The 20038-nt window shown below is 31.6% G+C and overlaps 1 protein-coding gene across 1 annotated transcript in view; it reads right to left on the bottom strand.

The window, feature by feature from the left end:
* The window catches only part of LOC129234639 (transketolase-like), a 38729-nt gene extending 26864 nt beyond the window's left edge, over nucleotides 1-11865 (bottom strand). The window contains 1 exon segment of the mRNA XM_054868675.1: nucleotides 11789-11865. Within this exon segment, the coding sequence (XP_054724650.1) occupies nucleotides 11789-11844 (56 nt within the window). The 5' untranslated portion in view covers nucleotides 11845-11865.
* Between the last annotated feature and the right edge of the window lie 8173 nt (nucleotides 11866-20038).

Raw genomic sequence — 20038 nt, forward strand, 5'->3', positions numbered from 1 at the left:
AAAGTAAAGGTGGACTAGGGTGCTGTGAAAAATTCTAATTCTTCAAATAAAAGGGTGCCGCAAGTTGGAAAAGTTTGAGAAGCCCTGCACTAAACTGTGGTGAGCAGGTTATGCTATTTCTTTACCATTCAATAGTAATAAAAAAAAAAAAAAAAATGCACGTATTCGTGGTAATTTAATATGAGCAGAATCTTATCATATTTAATTGACTACTTATCAACGTAATGCAAAGAACACGAAACTCTTTTAGCATTGAAGTGTTGAAGGACGAACGGACCTTTAGTAAACCTTTAACATGGTAACGTAAGTAATACTGCATCTGGCCATGACAATGGATTTTTTCCTCTGCGTCTAGTATTTCACGTCGTGTTGCACTCGAGCGTTAACTTCATTGTTCTCAGTTTTCAGCGTGTTCTTTTCTCGTCTTAGCTGAAATCACAATCTAAATTCATTTTCCAATGTCGCGTTTATGAAAATGCTTCGCATCAACTCTACGACTTTGTGGAATACTTTTTCTGGTAAGTTTCATTGCCAATAAATAGTAATTTTTGAACAATCACGAATTGCTTATTGTCCTCACGTGATCAAAGTTGATGTTGCTCTGATTTTTCAGATTGCCATGGCAATGGTTGTGTTTAAGATTTATTTAGAGAGCAAAATTTGTATCGCCATAAGTACAAATCGCCCGCTGTTTAATTATATTCATAATTTTTCAGGGCTTTGCTCAAGCAGACTTTACATTAAAAAAAAGGTTTTGGGTAAAATTACCTTTTTTCAGCAGAAAACACCTACATAACTTAACCAACACCGCAAACTTCATCTAAATACAAAACTTCCAGATTACTATTTCTCATCATTTACGATTGATAAGAAATACAAATACATAACGTTATATGCTGTAAATAATCTTTATGATAGGAGTACTGGTGGATATCAGCCAAAAAATCTTTATCTTTATTACCGCATCCTAATCACCACTTCTTTTTTATGAATGTGCCTCGTATTACCTCTAGAACATCACCACTCATAATGTAGCGGGTGTAAATTTCTTGGCCATTTCCATTCCGTTTGTGAACAAGAAACCCAACAAGTAGGGTGCTATCGCAATTCGAGATTGATAAAAACATGATTTGAATTCATGATGTCGAGATTCAAATGATTTTTTCTTTCGCTTCATTTTACTAATTTTCACTGTCAAAAGAATGACAGTTGTAATCTTGCTCAAAAATTGCAGCGGTTATTATTTTCTGCTTTTGAAATGTTCTGTTGTAAACGATGTAAATGTCTTGCTTCCCCTGAATTTTCACAGACACGAAATTTACTTTCCCCCTGTTTTTCAGTTTCTATCCTATCTTTTGCTATAGTATTTAGAGGGGATAGAAAAATTTAGGATTCGGCAAAACGGAGGGTAAACAAAACGTTTACTTTTTAATGACCTTGAATATTGTTGCACTTTTGAACGATGAATGTTGTTATTATTTTCAATGTATTTGTTTAATCTATAAAGTAGAGCGATTCAAATAATTAAAAAATAATAATAACTGATAAAAAAGCGTCATTTTCTTTAATAAAATTCTGAAGAAATTATCCGTCTTAGAATAAGGCTTTTTGTTTGAATCGATCTTGTTTTTACTCTTCATTGGACAGGGAACTTTACTCATCTGATTCTTATCAAAGTGGATAAGCCAATCAAGAAGCAGAGTCTCGATTGGAACTAGTGTCTTCCCCAATGAAACTTGAGATCAAACTCCATGTAAAGTGACCGGATATCATTAAGCAAACGAACTTAAAAAATTAAACATTTTCGAAATTAAAAAAACTGAATAAACCTCAATCTAAGACTAAAAAAGATTTCTGTTAAAAGTTTTTTTTTTTTGTTTAAAAGTCTTCGCAATGACGTCTCACATCTACGTTTATTCTTATTTATTTTCATTTTACTTGTTTGTTAATTATTTTATTTTATTTTATTTATTTATCTATTTGCTTTTTTTTTTACTAAATTGCAAAAAGTTCAAGAGAAAAAAAAAGAAAAAAAAGAAAAAGTTATGTTAGACAATCGGAACGGCTTAGAAAAAAAAATCAACCTAATAAAAAATCTTCTAGAAATTATATCATCATTAGTATTTTTTGAAAATTTTCATCGTAAGACAGAGCATGTGCAATGCAACTAATGCCAGCTGCTCAACTGTCATGTTTTGTTTCACAATTAACCTTTTTTTTAATTATTATTATTACTATTTTAAAATAAAGCAAAAATATCCTCAACTGTCACGAATGATACGACCATCATTTAAAATTTAAAATGCTAGATTTTTTTTTTTTACTGCATATCTTGCAGTTTAGAAATACCATTGAAAAATCTGATAATCAATCATAGCAAGATAAGTAAATGAAATTCCCAAAGGAATAAATAACTAGAAATAAAAATTTAAACAAACCCCGACTGAGTCGCAAATGTAGAATCAAGAGGGAAAACTGAAAATCTTTTTAAAAGTTTTATACTATTAAAAATCAATTACAAGTATTTTATTTGTTTACAAATTGAAACCCTGGCAACAGAAATCTTTTTTAAATCATTGCTTCTAAATTCCTTGTCGGCCAACAATGAATTCGGTTACCAATCGCTTGAATAAAGGCTTAGCTGTATTTCAAATCTGCTTTTAAAAAGCGTTATAATTCGAATTCTATATAACATGGAAGTTCCAAACACATTCTATCAGATGCATAAAAAAATACTCTTTATTTTGGTACTAAATTTTAAAATTTTGAAATATGTTTTCACTGCAAAAATCTCGAAAAAACTTTTAGAGATTTTTAATTAATATCTTCGTTAATTAATGTCATCCGAAGGCGCAACCTGGCTAAGAACACTCTCGATCAACTCTCCTTCCGAAAAAAATTTTTTCTTTTCAAAATCGGTCCATCCGCTTATGTGCTAGAGTGTCACAGACAGATAAAGATACACAGACACGTCAAACTTTTAGCCCCCTTCATTTGTGTGTCGGTGGTTGAAAATATACCTATAAGGCATTAAAATGCTTTAACTTCTATTTAAAAGTGAACATAGTGCTCAAAACGCTATGTTCTGTAAATTATCTAGTTTTCATCTTTATCAAAGCAAAAAAACAAACGCATTTCGTAAAACCTGAATTGTTCTTAGCATGTATTCTCAAAGGTTTATCATACCTATCGATAAGATATCGTTCCTGTCGAAATTTTAAAAGCAATTTCAAAAATCGTTCAGAAGATAAAAATGCAAGTTTCTTCCAAATTATTATTGAAAATGTGTGTGTGTGTTCTAATATGATTGATAACATATAACGTGTAAATGGAGTTTATCACTTTAAACTACTGAATTTTAATCTCGTCTCTATGAAAGTTTACTGACACTATGCAACAAGCACACAAATTTCGCACAATTAAACATGTTTTTTTTTTTTTTTTTTTTTTTTTTTTTTGAGCGATCACGAGTTTCTTATTATCCTCACTTGACCAAAGTTGATGTTGCTCTAATTTTTCAGATTACTATGACGACGGTCGCTTTTAATATTTATTTAGAGAGCGAAATTTCCGCCGTTATAGTTACAAATCGTCTGCTGTTTGATTTTATTTATATATTTTTTTTTTCAAGACTTAACTCAAGCAGACTTTACATTAAAAAAATTTTGAAAGGTTTTTGTGTAAAATAACGTTTTTTCTTTTCATGGAAAACATCCATATAGATGCACTTAAACAGCAAAACTTCAACTAAATACAAAATTTCCAGATAACTAATTCCCATCATTTAATATCGATAAGAAATAAAAATACATAACGCTATAAGCTGTAAATAATCTTTATGATTAGAGTACTGTTGGATATCGGTCATAAAATCTTTATCTTTATTATCGCATTCTAATTCTTTTTTTTTATGGATATGCTTCTTATTACCTATTCTAGAAAATCACCAGTCTGTACCTCAAAGCCAGAAGGACGTAAGTCTAAAAATTGGAATTTTCTGTTCTTTAGTGCATTGTATGCAGAAGCCTATTCTGCATTAAGTCATGTGAATGTATTTCTTAAAAAAAAAAAAATCCTTTTCAATTTTTTACCAGGGTTAAAAGAGCGCGCGTCCCATCCTTTGCATGAGCCAGAAGAAAGTTCATTTGAATGGGGTGGATTCCTTCAGTCAAAGTACTACTTTCAGTCATTGAAATGGATAGAATGAAAAAAAAAAAAAAAAACACATGGACCCAGAAAAAACTTTCATTTTCCCCACAGTTTTTTTAATTAATTTTTTAAAATGTCCGATTTTTCAAACAAGGCGTGATCTTTATGACGTCACAAATGATGCAATTAGACGCATCTTTCTACTACATTTCCACGTTATGATAATCAAGCAGCGAATTAAAATTGCGCTCTACGCTTGCTATCAACCATATCGTTGCCAATACACGTGAGTAAAGATGCGAATATTTTGTTCTGTGAATGGCAACATTGAATGGCATTTCATCATTTGTGATGTCACACGACAGAAGTGTAAACAATGAAAGTGCAACAATTTAAGTTTTTTTTTTTTAAATATTAAACTTAAATAAATTACTTAAAAAATGGTCACATCCTATGTTTTTAAGCATGCTCTTTCGGAAAAAAATACTTTTAAAATTTTGGAAACGACCCCATTCAAGACGTCAAAATTCAAATGAATGCTGGATTTGTTTTTCTTTTTAAATTGTTAACGTTTCTTTCCAGATAAGTTATGTAGAGGATTTCTGTCACTGTTAATTTCACCAGTGGCATTCAACGATCGATAAAGCAAGGCTTAAAGGGTTATAGTACCACAAAAATGATCAAACGATAAAAAAACATTTTATTGTTTATTTCAAAACTACAAATTATTCCAAATACAAGTAAAAAAGTTTCACCGCTTTAGTTCAAATATTTTAAAAGTTATGAGTAAGAATGAAAAAGATAAGATCAAGCTCGCTATGTGTTCTTATGCAAAAGAAAAACTTTAAATTGCTTTTTCTCGATTATCGTTTTTTTTTTTTTTTTTTTTGTTTGTTTGTGTGTGTTTTCATGTCATTACAATCTCTAAGGTTTTTTTCCTATTAAAGATACAGCTTTAAAATAATACTTTTTGCAGTTAAGGTAATATATTTAACAAAACTGTGCATTGGATAAGCATTTTATAAATTAATCAAATGTTTAGAGCATGTTATACCTTTAAAAACAAAATTTTTAAAAAATTACGATTTTTTACATAATTAATCACAGAAAATGTTCTAATACATATATAAGCAAATGAATGCACAGTTGTTTTTTAGAGATGGTTATTGTGATTCATTACCAAAAAACTTGTTTTAAATTTTTGCAAAAACAAAAAAACCTTAGCGATTTTAAAAATTTGAAATTTTTCTAATTTTTTTTAATTTAGAAAAAAATGTCGGCAGGATTTTAAGGTTTTGAAAATAAATTATTGATTGCAAAATGGGTGTGCATGTTATGGTTTCAAAAAAAAAAAATACATCGATTTTTAAAAAAATGTTCAAAAGGTACTGTGACCCCTTCGCAAATGGGGTCGTTTCCAAAATTTCAAAAGTATTTTTTTTCTGAAAGAGCATGCTTAAAAACATAGGATCTGACCATTTTTTAAATAATTTGTTTAAGTTTAATATTTTTAAAAAATTGCTTAAATCGGTGAGCTTTTATTGTTTACATTTCTTGGCGATGACATTACAAATGATGAAATGCCATTCTGTGTAGCTAAATATTTAATTCGCATCTTTACTCACTTATTATTCTCTACATAACTTATCTGGAAAGAAACGTTAACAATTTAAAAAGAAAAACAAATCCAGCATTCATTTGAATTTTGACGTCTTGAATGGGGTCGTTTCCAAAATTTTAAAAGTATTTTTTTCCGAAAGAGCATGCTTAAAAACATAGGATGTGACCATTTTTTAAGTAATTTATTTAAGTTTAATATTTAAAAAAAAAAAACTTAAATTGTTGCACTTTCATTGTTTACACTTCTGTCGTGTGACATCACAAATGATGAAATGCCATTCAATGTTGCCATTCACAGAACAAAATATTCGCATCTTTACTCACGTGTATTGGCAACGATATGGTGGATAGCAAGCGTAGAGTGCAATTTTAATTCGCTGCTTGATTATCATAACTTGGAAACGTAGTAGAAAGATGCGCCAAAAACATCATTTGTGACGTCATAAAGACCATGCCTTGTTTGAAAAATCGGACATAATAAAAAAAAATTAATTAAAATAAAAACTGCTGGGAAAATGAAAGTATTTTCTGGGCTCATGTTATTTTTTTGCTCATTCTATCCATTTCAATGGCTAAAAGTAGTACTTTTGACTGAAAGAAACCACCCCATTGTGAATTTGCGTTTAGTTACGAATCTGACTTTCAAAGTTCAACAGAAGAGTATTTGTAAGATTATGAATGACTTTCATAATCTAATTAATTACGTTTTTCAGTAATGATTGTTGTACACTTTCATAAGTTTTCACTTATGCTTTTTTGACTTTTTATCGTTCACCTCCTGGATGCATATTTTATGCTTGAAAAAAAAAAATGCTGTAAGATTTCCAGACGAAGTAGCTGTGCGTATGTGTTGTACAATACAAAAAAAAAAAACTGTATTTTTCAACTGACGGTTTGCTAGCCGCAGATATTTCTATAGATATTTAATCACATATAAATTTGTCGTAGAACTTGAGTAATCGAAACGAAAAATGATTGTCTTTCTGCACTGTTTCATTAGCTCTTACTCGTGATACTTTTACATTAACGTACCTTTACTTCATAATCAGCTGTTTTTCAGAACTTATCATTTGGAAAATATTACGTTGTCAGTAATTCTAAAAATAATGCAGTTTTTCTTGGAAAGGCAGGGGGTGCGGTAAAAAACTGAATTAAGTACGTTCTTTGCCGACACGTTTTCATGAATTTTACTTTTCACTGATCAAATTTTTATCATTGATATGTTGAACTGAAAAGTGCATATGATTATAAAGTGTCGCTATCAAAAAGTTCGCTGAGATGATAATACGCTCCGGAACGTATTTTGAATGAATACGACCAGTGTTTGAGCACAAGGCAAATATTATTTTTCAAAATATTATTGCCACACAACTCTCAACAAACAGTTCATAGACGCAAACTATTTCCAACGAAAATATTCAATTAAATGATATTAACAAAAGAAAACCTTTCAAAAATCATTCGGTTATCAAAATACTGTCATCATTTAAAATGGAGCCGTCTAAATTAAGAGAGTGCATGCCTCAATTTATATTTCAAAATAATCGTCAATTCAACTAGTTCAACGATTCAAATTCGCTGTAATGTAATGGAAATTAAATCGCGACTGAAAATCTGTTTTGTTAAAACGGATATTTCGTTGAATTGGTCTTCATTTTAACGGGATTTCACTGTAGTAATTTCAAAGTGAGTTGAGCAATGCAATTAATTGTGTATGATGTTGCCATCTTTTTTTAATAAAAAATTATAACTTATTTCATATTCGAACAGGGAGAGTGCACCACTGAGCCTTCTATTCTGTACTGTCCCTGTTATTTTAGGATGCTCCCAACACAAATATAGTTTTTAAAACAACCAAAGAACTATAGTCCGACCGCAAACAAATGACCCTGTCAATCATTTGAGAAAACGGATCCATTCCTTAAATTAGGTAGAGAAGGAAGAAAGGACGCGTGCCATATTTTGGAGTTGAGCAAAATTTTGGCGATATGAAAAAAAAAAAAAAAAACTCCTAGTATATTTTCTTTATGTGATTATTTAGACCTGAAAGATTTAAGTTGCGGCAATAACTGCGCTGAATTGGCGAAAAAGTAAAAATGACAAGTTTTGCATTCTTTACCTAACTCGAGTCAATTGTCAATTGATATTAATTATCGAGTGCATTGTTATCTCTGACCAATGGCTGCTGAAAGAAGTAAAACCAAGATCCACCCACTTACGTAGGATGTGACCTGTCCAATGAAACAACTGCCTTGATCACACACTATTAAAATATTTTACCTCATTGACTATTTTCTTAAATTCCAAGGTGACGTATTCAATCTATAGGACCAGTAATGCTCTTGCAAATTATATTCCAACTTTTCTCTCCATATCGCCCCTTCACGAAAATGGACAGTTCTGAACGGGGCGGAGCAAAGGGTCAACTTTTCTCGATCGGACTATATGTATAGTGCATTTATAATGCACAAAAGCAAATAATTTAAAGTCGAAACTTAAATTTTTCAGTTCGGCGATAGAATTATTTTCACCCCGAAATTGCTTAATAGATTAAGAAAAGAAAATTTATTTTCTTAAACCCTTAAGCGAAAAATGAAAATGCGTAGAAAAATATTTTTTAAATATTCTAGAACTAATTGTCAAGTTTAAGACAGTTAAAACAAATAGTGTGGAACGCCAGTAATGCGGATTAGTTGAAACTGAAGTTAGTTCAAATTAATTAATCATTCGAACAAGCATAATATTAAATCTCATAATTGACTGAAAAATGGGTGCAAAATGCATGCAAATAATTTCTCCAAATTGCTTACTGAAACCTACTTCTGCAAATGATTTCCCGTCTTGAGCATTCATGCAGACTAAGAAATGAAAAATAGTGTACGGCCCTTTGCAAGGTTTGCATGAAAAACTTGGAAAGAGATTAACGCTAATTGTAAATTAAATTGTATAGCATTATAAATTACATGATGTCAGAAAAGAACCTCCGTAATGAATTGTTTGAAAGAAAAAGATGTAAATTCCAAAACTTTGCCCTCTTTCTAAAATTTTCATTTTTTAATGTAAAAACTTTTAAATTTCAAATCTTCAGTGAATGTAAAACATTTTCGGTGCTTTAATATCGGCATGCGTTGATTATTGAAAAGAGTTAAGGTAAGAACTGTTACATTGCCGTGGGGAAGTAAACGACAGTGTCTGGTTTTCGAGATATTTAAAGAAACGCATTTTGGGTTTAATACTAACAATATCAAGCTGTTGGAATAAGCCGTATTGGTCAAGTTTTTTATTTATTTATTTATTTATTTATTTTTGAGCAATCACGATTGCTAATTGTTTTCACTTGACCGTCCTTGATTTTTGGTTCCTTTTTCAACCCCACCGTCCTCTGCAAGCGCGACTCCTCCCGGTAGCCGCTTCTCCTGGTCGGTGGCATCCATGTGCTAGACACACGTACGCTCAAACACCCATACACACTCACACATATACACACACGCACTTTTACATACATACACACACCAAAGTGCATACACACAGGTACACGCACACACACACAAATCTACACATACACATACACAACTGTACACACGTAACCACCCAAGAGGAGGGACAGGGGCCATTTCTAGAAACAAGTGAGTAGGATAGTAACCAATAAGTAGGGTCCTGTAACAACTCGTGATTGCGAAAAACATAATTTGAATTTGAAATTTCAGAATTCTAATTAATTATAAACATAAACAGTTTTTTTTTAACCAATGGAAGCCAAATAAGCAATTACCCGCATGCACTTCACTAATTGTGCAAAACATTTAAACCACAAAAAAGCTTAATTTTAACTAAATAAATGCTCCACCGAATATTAGTAGGTCTCAATTAATGTTTTGAATGTTAAAAAGAAGAACGTTATCATTTATAATAGCAAAAACAATTTTTGAAATATTATAGTATGAGTATCAATTTTTGAAAATTGCTTTCCATTGTCGTGGCTTTGATCTTCAGGGGAAATTTTTTCCTGTCTAGAAGAGACTACATGTGTTTCTACATACTTAAAATATTTCCAGGTAGGTGCCGTAAAAAAAAAAAAAAAGTTTTACCATTTCGCTTTGCCCCACATTCCCGACGAACCTGTCTAAGAAAGTAAAAACTTAATTAAAGGATAAAAAATAATTTTATTTGGTAGAAAAATAAATGTTGGTTGTTATTAAAAAGCAATGCAAATATTTAAAATCCATCGAAAATCGTTTCGTAAAAACTGAGTGGCATGAACAGTATGAAAGAGTTTAAATTGCTTTTACTTATCTATGAATGTAAAAATTGGAAGCCTGAAATTGAACGGAGGTTTTAAAAAATGCTTTCATTTAGCATTGAAGCGTGATAAACATAATTAAGGGATAACAATATTTTTATTTAAATTAGAAAATAAAAATTACTAGCTACACATTAACAAATACGAGAATAAAAATGTGTTTTTATTTTGATAAGAAAGTAAAAATAGAATATTATAAACATAGTGTAAAAGATTCTTCCTTTATAGAAAAGAAAGTAAAAATTTAAAAGTAAATTTTAGAGACAGGAAAAAATTCCTTCTCCTAATTATTTAACTAAATAAACATTAAGTGCTATAAATAGAATAAGAAAATTTAAAATTAAGAGATGAATGATTGTAATTTGCAGTTAATGTGTGAGGATGCTTACAAAGTAGTTTTGGATAAAGATTCCTTGTTTAGAACTGAGTTTCAAATGCTATTTACGTTTGACAGGGTAATTTTTCCACAAGCGCTATTTGAAAACTTAACGTCAAGAGTATCCGAACTAATTTGGACCTCTGGTAGTTCGGATTTTCAAATTGTTCGGATTTTTAAAAATAATCTTGAAAGTACCGTTTCGGAAAACAGCATGACTTTTATCAATTACAATCAACTTCCGATTATCCGCAAGCGATTATCCGCGAGTCAATGAACAATCAAGAACATGTATTTTCGCTGTAAAAAGCAAGTACCATAATGGCTGTTTTTTGTCGAAAAATTGTAAATTTAAACTCAGTTGTTATTTATTTATTCATTTTTTTGTGCTTTCTTCATAGTATAGACGCTTGTTCTTTGTTAATGTTAAGTTCTGTTGCTCAAAAATACAGAACATTTTTACTGTATTGTATATACTTTTACTTTGAAGAAAGTACTTTGCTTCAATTCAGCTGTTTTTTGGGGGAAGGACAATTTTTACCTTGTATTTCACTTAATTTAGCCTTTTTGCGATTTATCCCCTTTTTCGTTATCCGCTCACTTGTGCCACCGAATCCCGCGGCTATTCGAGAGTTTACTCTAGTTATACAACAAATTTTCCACTACAGTATTTAATCACGTTTTTTAAAACAAAATTTAACAAAAATTTACTCTTGTTGTTTATAAAGCATGATGGAAAAAAGAAAAATATTTACTTTACTATTCGCAACTCCAGAGCTCGAATACGCTACCTTGCGATGATTAACAATACTACCGAAAAAGGTAAAACATTCCATTCCACGTGTTTTCTTTAGGGTAAATTACAAGCTTCAGACAGTTTGCGGTGTAATGTAATTTCAGAAGAATAGAAAAGAAAGCTTCCCATAAACAGGATGAAAAATTATTGCGATCCACAAAGCATAAAAGCAGGTTATAAGTTACGACACTTGTTTTACCTTTTTCATCTGCCATTAGACAGTGGCTGCAGAACCCCCTATAGTTTATTGGAGTTGCGAATATGTGTTCCGTAAAAAACTGTTATACAGTAATTAATCAAAAAAAAATTGAATTAACTTCCGGAAAATACACCGTCTTCACGAAGAGAACATTGAATTAATTTCCATAACGAAAAATCGAATTTAACGCATTTTAAAAATCACTGATTTTCCGCTGCAATACCTGCGTTCGGGTTTTTAACCTTTCGAATTTTTCATGTTCGTATTTTTAACGCTCTACTGTACTATCAACACTGAATATTTCCCTTCATTTGAACATGAATTCAAAGTAAAATCAAATTAACTTACCCGCTCCCTGCAGCATTCGTTGACCTGATGCTGTGAATTCTCAGTCGAGTAGCCATTGCCTCAAGAGCAGAAATTTCAGAAACACCGATCTTTCCAAATTTATTTTGGGATGAGCAATAAGAGCCCATTTTGAATTAGCTCTGCAATACTAAATTACAAATATTTACATACAGCGGTGAATTCACGCGTTCCGAAAAGGGCTTTCGAATGCGAAACTAAGAGATTTTCACTTCTTGGAAGATATGGTTAACGAACTTGGTTTGACAGAACGGTTGAAAAGGAACGAACGCGTATCGAATCCGTTGAAAGTAGGTAAAGGAAAGTTTGGGATAAAAAAGAGGTGTTTTGCATGGGAAAAGGGACTGTATGTAAGTTTGGCTTACTGCAATTCCAGAAAATCGTGGGTAGTGCTGTTTTGGAAAATGCTGTTTTTTCGTTAATATGCGCAGATAATATTCCAAAGCACCACTGTACGTAAATGTACATTCTTAGTAAGGAATATAAACGCAAATACACACTGTGTACCAGGTCTGATAAGTATATAAGTTTAGCCACAAACAATTTAAAAAAATCTTCATTTCAAAAATGCTTAAATTATTATGCACTAAATGTGCTGAAAAATACATGAAAAAGAAAAGAACAGGATTCGCTGAAGTTTTTCATTCAGAAAACATGATAACCGCTTTGAGGAATTGTGAATGCATAAATTTCATTCTAGAGATAGGTCCAGATTAAACTTCTTCAAACTTTTTTGACTCACGGAAGCATTAGAGCTACATGTTTTTGATGAGAACTTCTCACCCTAAGAAAGAAAATTAAATGACATTTGAAGTTAAAATTTCTGTCATGGAAATTTCAATGTAAAGACATTTGAAGAAATTTATTATTATTTTTTTTTAGTTTTTATTAGTACAAAACAGCGTTCACTTCGGCTCCAGAAGTTACCTACCCCTGTATTATATCTGGTGATTTGAATATTTGTTACTAGCTGCGTTGCCCGGTTTTGCACGTCAACAATTAGACTTCAATCAGGCAAAAAAAAAAAAATACTGTAACATTTCTCTTCAAAATAATCATTCTTAAAGAAATAAAACGCAAAATCAAAAATTCCCGACTAAGTTAAACGCAACCCCTTATAAATAAACTTAAAATCCTTGATTATAAAAAGAGAGAGAGAGAGAGAGAGAGAGAGAGAGATGAATCGCCAAATTATAATCAAATGGGGAAATTTTTACCTCAAAACAAAAACAAAATTTTATTTAGTCACAGTCAAGGAAAAAAAAGTGGCAACCTTTTGAATTTTATTCACGCTAATTTAAAATGAGATAGCGATAATTTTCTGATATGAAAATGCTGTTAATTTTTTTCCCGGTGATTTTACAACCTTTTTTTCCTTGAAATTCGAAGGAAGTAAAACAGTTTCATCGGTGTTTTTCGCGGGTTTTCGAATGGAACCTAAATCAAGAAAATCGAATAATTATTTCGGGTAGAAAAAGTAATTTAATGCCATTTTCGTGCCCTAAAATTAAAATTCGAACGGTTTGGTTCTTTTTTGGTGATTGAACCCCCCTCTCCTACGTTGCTTCTCGGATGCCCAAATACCTCCCTGCAAAATTTGGTCGAGATCCGACGAAAACTGGATTTGTATAGGGAGGGAACATACAAACATACATACAGATACAGTGGCTCCCAAAAGTGTTCGTACATTTGCGATTTTCAATGAAATACGTCCCCACCCATTGGTTAAAATTAATATTATGGAATGAGTATTTAATTATAAGGTCTAAATATATTTTCTACTAAACTATGTGAAAATTTTTTATTACATAATAGAACTTGATTTTTAAGAAATAAATAATCAAAAAGTACCAGAAACTTTATCTCCCAAAAGTCTTCGTACACTTTGAAAAAATATCAAAAAAAAAAAAAAAGTAAATCACCTAACTTTTTACTAAGTTATTATTAGTAGGGTATCATGCAGTATCAACAACAGCTTTTAAACGTCTGAGAATCGATTTCATTGATTTTTTTTTTTTTTTTTTTGTGCAACTTCTAGATAAGTGTCCAACTACACTTCGAGTTTTACTGTTTCTAGTTCGTTTTTCTTTTCAATGCTGTATTTTCGTAATCTAGCCTCCAGATTTCTCTAAGTGTGTTACATTAAGTTTAAATCTGGAGTTGAGGCGATATTCCTAAGCGTAAAGACAATTTTTGAGGCACCAGAAGCAAACGTTGAATACTTTGTGCTTCTTATCGTTATCTTGATTAAAAAAAAAAATAAAAAATAAAAAATAAATTAAAAAAAAAAAACAAAGATAAAAGAAATAAATAAATCTTGGACTACTAGTTTAAAATTGTTTTTTAAAATATTTAAATGAACAGCATGATTCATTATTTCATAAAAAAATTCCTAACTACTTAGTCTTAATGTTGATATGCACCCTCACACAAAAACACCTTCACCGTCTTGATTAACTGATCCAACTAAGTTCTTAAGATTAAATTCCTTTTTTTCTTCTGTTTACAATTATACAACAATTTACCCAAAAATGCTGAAATTATTTTCATCTCTAAGTAAGACGTCATTCCAAAACGTTTTCAGCTTATTTATCATTGATTTTGCGACAGAAAGCGTAAGTTTTCTGTTTTTTGCACGAACAAGAAAAATTCTGCAGGAAGAGGTCCCATCTAATCCAGCTAATCAGAGAACTTTGGGAACAGTTTTAGGTTAAAATTAAACGTAAAAATTTTCATTACATTCTACAGAAACTTTTACAGCACTCAATTGTGTATTTTTCATAATTTTTTTTACTATGAATCTCTGATCACGCTTTGTTTACTTTGATAGTTGACTTTTCTTACCTTGTTTACTTTACCTTTTCTTTAAAGCCCTTTGTCAAGCACTTTACTATAGAATGATATAAATTAATTAATTTAGAGAAATTTCAAACCAATTCGCATCTACTGTGAGGGAAAACAAAATCAAATTTCGAATGGTGCTTGCTATTTTTTACGAATACTAGCCATTTAAAAATAATAAGCAAAATATTAGGCAATAAAAAAACAAAATATAAAATAAAGCAAAATGACTTTACATTGTCAACACAATGCAAAAATTATTTTAAAAAAAACGATACGTGATAACTTATCATCTAATTTGGCAATTTTCGTCAGGTGAAAATCTCAAAGCCTTCAACTTCAAAAACAATTTCTCAAAAACCATCTTTTTTGTCCGTTTGTACAACACCCCGTGGACAGGTGCCTTTGTACCCATGGACATACAAAAAATAGTACATAAATAGGTCTGAGGGACTCAGTTATATTCAATACATTTTCATAAGCCATTTTATATTGAAATGCTTCAAACATCCATTGAAAATAACATTAAATAAAATATCCAACAGAAATTAAACTTTAAAAATTAATTGAAGGTTTTTTTCCTTTTTTTAAAATTTTCTTTAATTTTTAACATCAGGGAACTCTTTAAAAAAGTTATTACTCTTAAGAGAATTAATGATGTTATGAATAATTAATATGTTTTTAAACAAAAAAAATAACTTGATTCATGATATTATGGCTCTCTATGTACCTACATAAAAACCTCAATTTATATGGAAATTGAAAACTTTAACCAAAACTAACCCATTACAAAAAGAAACTCAGTTTAGATTAAACCAACAAAAATCTAGAAAGTCGACTTTAAATGAAAACAGGTGGGATTGACGGTCTGTAGATCCTACAACAGGTGGGAATTACTTCAACACTATATCTTCAAGCCCTACTTCAAGTTCATCATCATTGTTGAAAGCAAATTTCGGATGTTGATGACAAGGTACCATTTTGAGGTACTTCACATTTTATGAAAACTCACGGGTGACCCAAGGAGGCTAAAACTTGCCGATCGTGGGTACATATGGTTATGTGTCCTTAGGTACAAAGGTACACTATTTTGGTTTTGCAAGCCAGTCTCATCGACAAGACCACAGTTTTACAAGATTAAAAATCAGAAACAAATCCTTCAAAATATAGGGAATCGTGATACCTAAAACAAAAATAAATAATAAAATCCACGAAGGACGAAAAAAAAAAAAAAAAAGAAAGAAATTGCTCATGTTTTTTTTACTTAGATCCTACTAAAACCGAAAAAATGTGATAGAATCTTAAATTTTCGTTTGATGGCGTTGAAACTTCCTGGGGTACTGGAGAGGGCTGTGACACACACATTGAACCCCAATTAGGATCTCGCTCGACGATACCTGGAATTTCCCGACCAACAACGTCCGTAGGTACAACCGTCCGTGGGTACAGCTAAAGCCCTCGATCTGTCTCGAGACGGATCCAGGGCTTTAGGTACAGCAGCTTCCCCTACGATGACTTTTGTGCCGTATTATTTCTCTGTCTCTTCGTTTTTCGACAAATTTCAAAAACAAAATCAGGCAATATTTTGACAACACTACTGGGTTTTATTTAGAATGGTTTAGGAATGATGTGCAAAAATAAAGGCTTCATATTCGAATTCATTTTCGCGTAATTTTGATTTTACTACAAAATTTAAAGGTGTACGAACACTTTTGGGAGCCACTGTAAATAAATTCTTCGTTTTATTTGTATAGATGACTCATGAAGCAGCCAAAAATGCACAAAGTAATCAAAGAATTCTGTGAAACGCAATTTAAAGACCACTGATCCAGAAATTCAATGTGTGGGTCCCCCAGCGTTCCTTAGGAACCCTCTGTATACAGCCTGTTTAGGCAAATATGCAAATACAAGATAACTGTTAGTTTGAATAATAACCAAAAGAACTAGAGATATTTGGGTACCAGAGGCGGCATTTCAGCATTTCATTTGGAGGGTCGAGTTTCTTAAATATGAATTACCACAGTATGGAACCAAAACACATATTGACTAACAGCAAGTAATCATGATATGGGTTTAGAATTAATAAAAATAAGTGTTCAAAAACAATTTAAATTTTTTGTCAAAATTTGTAGTTCGTTTTAGAATATGTTATCATACCAAGTGTTTTGGTACTACAGTTTTCACTTTTTGATAAAGTTTTGATGCTTGATTTTTAAAATACGGATGAATAGGGAATCTTGTTATTAATCCAACAATGATGCCCAGTGTCGTGCTCTTTTTTCAGCTAAGTTTTTTTTCCCCATTGTGCTTCGAAATTAATTCCCTAAACTTCTGAAACACGAAAATGATTTTTTTCTACGAACTGAACTGATTGGAATAGTTGAAAAATAATTGAAGTAAAAAGTTACGTATGAAAACACACCTTTCACATCGTGCTCTTCAAAATCATCCAGATAACTTTAAAAATTGTGATGATCTTCATTTTTCATCATTGAATGGTCTATTGTAGGCTAGTCTCTAAACAATTCCTCTTGCCTCATGCTATTAATTTTACTCATAATTAGAACAATTTATTTTTGTTTTCAACATCCATTCCAGATGATATAGAGCCAACAATACAGAAAAATATTTGTCATCAAATCTTGTGTTAATTTCATTAGAAACTGAATCTATTATTTTATTCAATATGTTAAATCAAGGTTTGACTTTACATCATCATGTGCATTTTGATCACCTCTTCTAAATTCATTTGAATATTCTTTGCACCTTTTAAAAATTCTCTGGAGTAAGAATTTTTTTGAAACGATCCACGCTTGGTTGAAATATACATCCACGTGAAATTTATTAACAGTTTCAATTGTAGCTTAAACTGAAGCTTGAACAGTCCAAAAATTAAGCTCATGTTTGAAGATGTTTTAATAAAGTAAAGCATTGTTCAAAAACTCTCCGCAATACAAACAAAACGAATAAAAATTCATATGAAGACATGTTAAAGGACATTATCTTCTTCATTATTGAAAGAGTTGTTTTCCAAAATCACTGCTTTGAAATTATCGAAAAGGGTTTTTATGGTTTAAAAGACCATCTTGTGTTGTCTCTTGAAGACCTTCTTGTGTCCCCCTGAGATTGCATTGTTAAAGAACCCACAGAAAAGATATTTGTTGATGGTGAGATATTTTTTTCAAAAATAGTATGTATTTTTAAGACGTATCTATGAAAGTATACTATGCATTGAGCAGTTGAAATGTGTTTCTAGCAGAAGAAAGTGATGAACAGTCATTAAACAGACACACTTAAAATATGATCGTAACAATGATTGTAAAATACCAAGGAATTTAGTGAAAATCATGCAGCCACACCACTGCATATGTCTCTCATAACCGTTGTTACACAGAGCACACAAGAATGAAGTATTTAACCTATATGAGGTTTACGTCTTTAGTTAAAAATAACCATGATTCTCTATCTGTATTTTTTTTTTTTCTGTTCTGAAAAGGCCGATAAATGCTTGATGAATTTCTAATTATTAAAAAAAACTGGAAAACACTTGCTCATATCTGAAAATATGTCGAGTTTCTTCAACCATTACGGAGAACCAGCAAGATTCGTTTTTCATGGTTTGCGATTTAAGTAAATTGAACGTGCTCGTTTTTTATCACTCCTCTCAAAAAATTTGGGGGTGCGACTGCCCCCTCTCGACCCCCCTATTTGCCGCCCCTGTTGGGTACACAGAAGCGCATGCAGACTACCATTTGGGGGAAGGGGGTGTTCCCCTTCCTTCCTTACGAACGAACTTACGGTTTTGAGCGCGAAAATTTTCTAAAACTGCTAATGCGTCAATAAAAAGCACCAAATCTGCAAGGAATAATGCACCTGAAAGAGCATAAAATTTACTAATTTCCTTGATAAGCAATAAAAATAAAGCCTATTTCAACTTTTTACTTTTAAATTTTTTTAATGAATTAAAAAGATTACGGCCATTGCTTACATTTTATTCACAAATTGTTTGAACACAATGTGGAGGCATGTGTGTTAGGCGGTTTAAAGGGGGAAGAGCGGGTCATGACCCTCATGAGCCTTTCCCTATATCTGTCCCTGGATACGGATTAAACAATAAAAATTCAGGATGCATCATCATTAGTTGCCATTGTTTAGTAAGTGAGATGCATGCTGTTTTGAACTAATGTACTCGAAACATTTCAAAATTCTCAAAGATCCACACTAATCAAAGGATTCCTCATTCCTGTACACAATTTACTTCTACACATACGCTTAAATTTGAATATTACGATGTACGAACTAAATCCATTGTGGGGTATGAAATAATGGTCCTGATAATAATCCGGTGTGTTTCTTATCATTCTTGAATTTGTTTCTAAATTTAGCTCCGAAATTCGACTGCAAGCGGTCTTATGTTGAACTAGTGGTACCCGCACGGCTTTGCCCGTAACAGAAAATTAAAAGGTCATTTGGTTCTCCTGTATATTTACAAGTAATGGATGATGAATTTTTCGCCAATTTGCTATTTTAATTTGCTCAAGCATGTTGTGGTAATTTGCTCGTCTATGTTATGATAATTTACTCGTTCATGTTATGGTAACTTACACGTTCATGTTATGATAATTTGCTCTATAAAATGTTCTTAAAATTGGAATAGAAAAAGAACAAAATCAAAATTTTGAAAAATCGCTTTGAGGTGCTCCCTTCTATGCTAACTTTGTGCAAAATTTAATGAAAATCGGCCGAATAGCCTAGTAGTGCGCGTAACAGATATCCAGATATCCAGAGATCCTAATATATCCAGGGATCCAGACTCACAGCCTTTCAGCTTTATTATTAGTAAAGAAGATAAAGAAGATAACTAGAGAGAGAGAGAATATGGAATTAGATGCGAGACACTGGAGGAGTTCAAATCATAGAATCGAATAGCTAATGTCGGTGCCCGCTGGGGCATTGAGCGTCGTTAGCATATTTACGCAGTTACCTCGGTAGCTTCTAAATATGGCGATTGCGGAACTTCAACGAAGTTGAGCTCTTACAAGTAAAGTCTACAAGTAAAAGAAACGTCGTATTTTGAAAACGCCGTGAAGAGGTAGCTCATTAATTCCATGACCTCACTCTCAAATTTGTTTTATATCGTCAAGTAATTTATTATTTTTATCACCGATGTTTTATGCTATTTGGTTGTTTACGATATGAAAAGATTTGTTGTTAAAGAAGAGTGCTGAAGCGTACCTTTGAGCCTACTTTGAGCTTTGGAAAGCCTGCTAATTCTCAATCTGAGATACAAACAAAATAATTGGGGCCTTAGGACCCCTTTCTATTCATAATACCTTTTACATCAACTGTACACTTTTCCCCTTGCTTTTCATTTCTGATGCTAATAATTAG

The sequence above is a fragment of the Uloborus diversus genome, chromosome 1 (genome assembly GCF_026930045.1).
Source record: "Uloborus diversus isolate 005 chromosome 1, Udiv.v.3.1, whole genome shotgun sequence".
Taxonomy (NCBI): Eukaryota; Metazoa; Arthropoda; class Arachnida; order Araneae; family Uloboridae; genus Uloborus; species Uloborus diversus.